At 38.1% G+C, this 1,473-nt stretch overlaps 1 protein-coding gene across 1 annotated transcript in view; it reads right to left on the reverse strand.

The window, feature by feature from the left end:
- Nucleotides 1–1,473, reverse strand: part of LOC104510712 (protein AF-9-like) — a gene marked incomplete at its 5' end in the record, with an annotated part of 19,046 nt that overhangs the window by 6,517 nt on the left and 11,056 nt on the right. Inside the window, one exon of the mRNA XM_010153047.1 lies at nucleotides 1,382–1,453. Coding sequence (XP_010151349.1) covers nucleotides 1,382–1,453 — 72 coding nt within the window. The remainder of the gene's footprint in view (nucleotides 1–1,381; nucleotides 1,454–1,473) is intronic.

Genomic DNA, 1,473 nt, shown 5'->3' on the forward strand with positions numbered 1-1,473 from the left:
TTTTTTGCAGGCTGTCGATACAGCCCCAGTGGAAGCTGGATTTATGGCTGGACAGCAGCGCAGTTCTGTACCGAGAGCTGCCAACTGCGTGGTACTGGCTTTGGAGGTCTGCCAGAAGGGAAACCATTAAAAAGCTATGCCTTGGATAATTGGGGAAGTGTGTGTTCAGGAAGCAAAGCCAGGGTATGAATTTACAATACAGTGGTTTCTTCAGATTCACTTTTTATGTGAACCCTCTAAGAATTAATTAATAATGTAAAGTGGCACAGGTGTTGCATTTCCTACCTTTTAGCCTCCTGCACAGTAGTTTACCAATGGAGATAAAAATTTGCCTCTGCCACCATTCTGAAAGGGTGCTTTGGTTCCCTTTGTAGGCAAAAGGGAACCTGGGAAACAACAGTACATTAAATATGGAGGATAACCAATATGTATCATTGTGTATTGTAACTTGCACAATCTGACAAAGCTATCAGAATCCCTCTTTAACTACGAATATCCTTCACTAAGGTCTTCTTTTTCAATGACCTCTCAATTATTTTCTCATCATTACTCACAATATTGAGCCTGAAGTAATATACAGATTAATGCTGGGGCTTACAAATATTTTAACACACTTATCCACGCGTGGAGAAATTTGATGAGTGATTGCAACCATTTAGAAGTGGTAAAAATGTCCCTCTTCACCACATGTCCACAACTGGCAAATAACTGCACTAAACATAATAAAACCGTCTGTGCTGCAATTGCATCTGCTTTGTTAACAGCACTTATTGTTTAATCTTCACAATCTGTAATGCAGTAGTACCTGACAAAGCCACCCAAAAGAAATACTATTCTTTGTTCTTACTACTGAATAACTTTTCAGTAAATTTGGAGCCTTCTTGGTTTGCACATTTTCCTATTTTACTCATTCCAGGACTTCAGAAGAGTCAATGAATATATTACGTTTTCCCCCATGGTGAGTTTTGCTTTGAATTCCATGTTTTCTGTTTGACACAGAAAACAAATTTAATTGTTTCTGAGAAAATGCCAGTCATCTTTAGGAAAAAGCAACAAGATTTTTATCAAGTCATGGTGCACAGCTGTAACCATTCTCCTATTTCATACTTATTGATACAGTATGTTGTGAAACATAATGATCGGTGATAAATTTAGCTCAGATAGGCTTTTTTTTATCTGTCGTCTGGTGTGACAACACGATTTAAAGTATGTGCAAAAATTCCCTAAGCCACACTGAAAATGGTAATGAGCTATATACGGATTATACAGGCTTAAAGGTTATTAAACCTGATTGTAGAGTTCTAGATGAAGGCAAAAAAAAAAAATGTGACTTCACAATTTCAATGAGCACACTGTGATATTGCATGAGAGTGCTCCTCACCTGCTGCAGTACATCTCTCTCTCTCAATGTCATTAATCTTCTGTGGAGCTCTACTAGTTCATCGAGATATGCCTAGAAAAAAATCCCCCCCC

The sequence above is a fragment of the Eurypyga helias genome, unplaced genomic scaffold (assembly GCF_000690775.1).
Source record: "Eurypyga helias isolate BGI_N326 unplaced genomic scaffold, ASM69077v1 scaffold7836, whole genome shotgun sequence".
NCBI lineage: Eukaryota > Metazoa > Chordata > Aves > Eurypygiformes > Eurypygidae > Eurypyga > Eurypyga helias.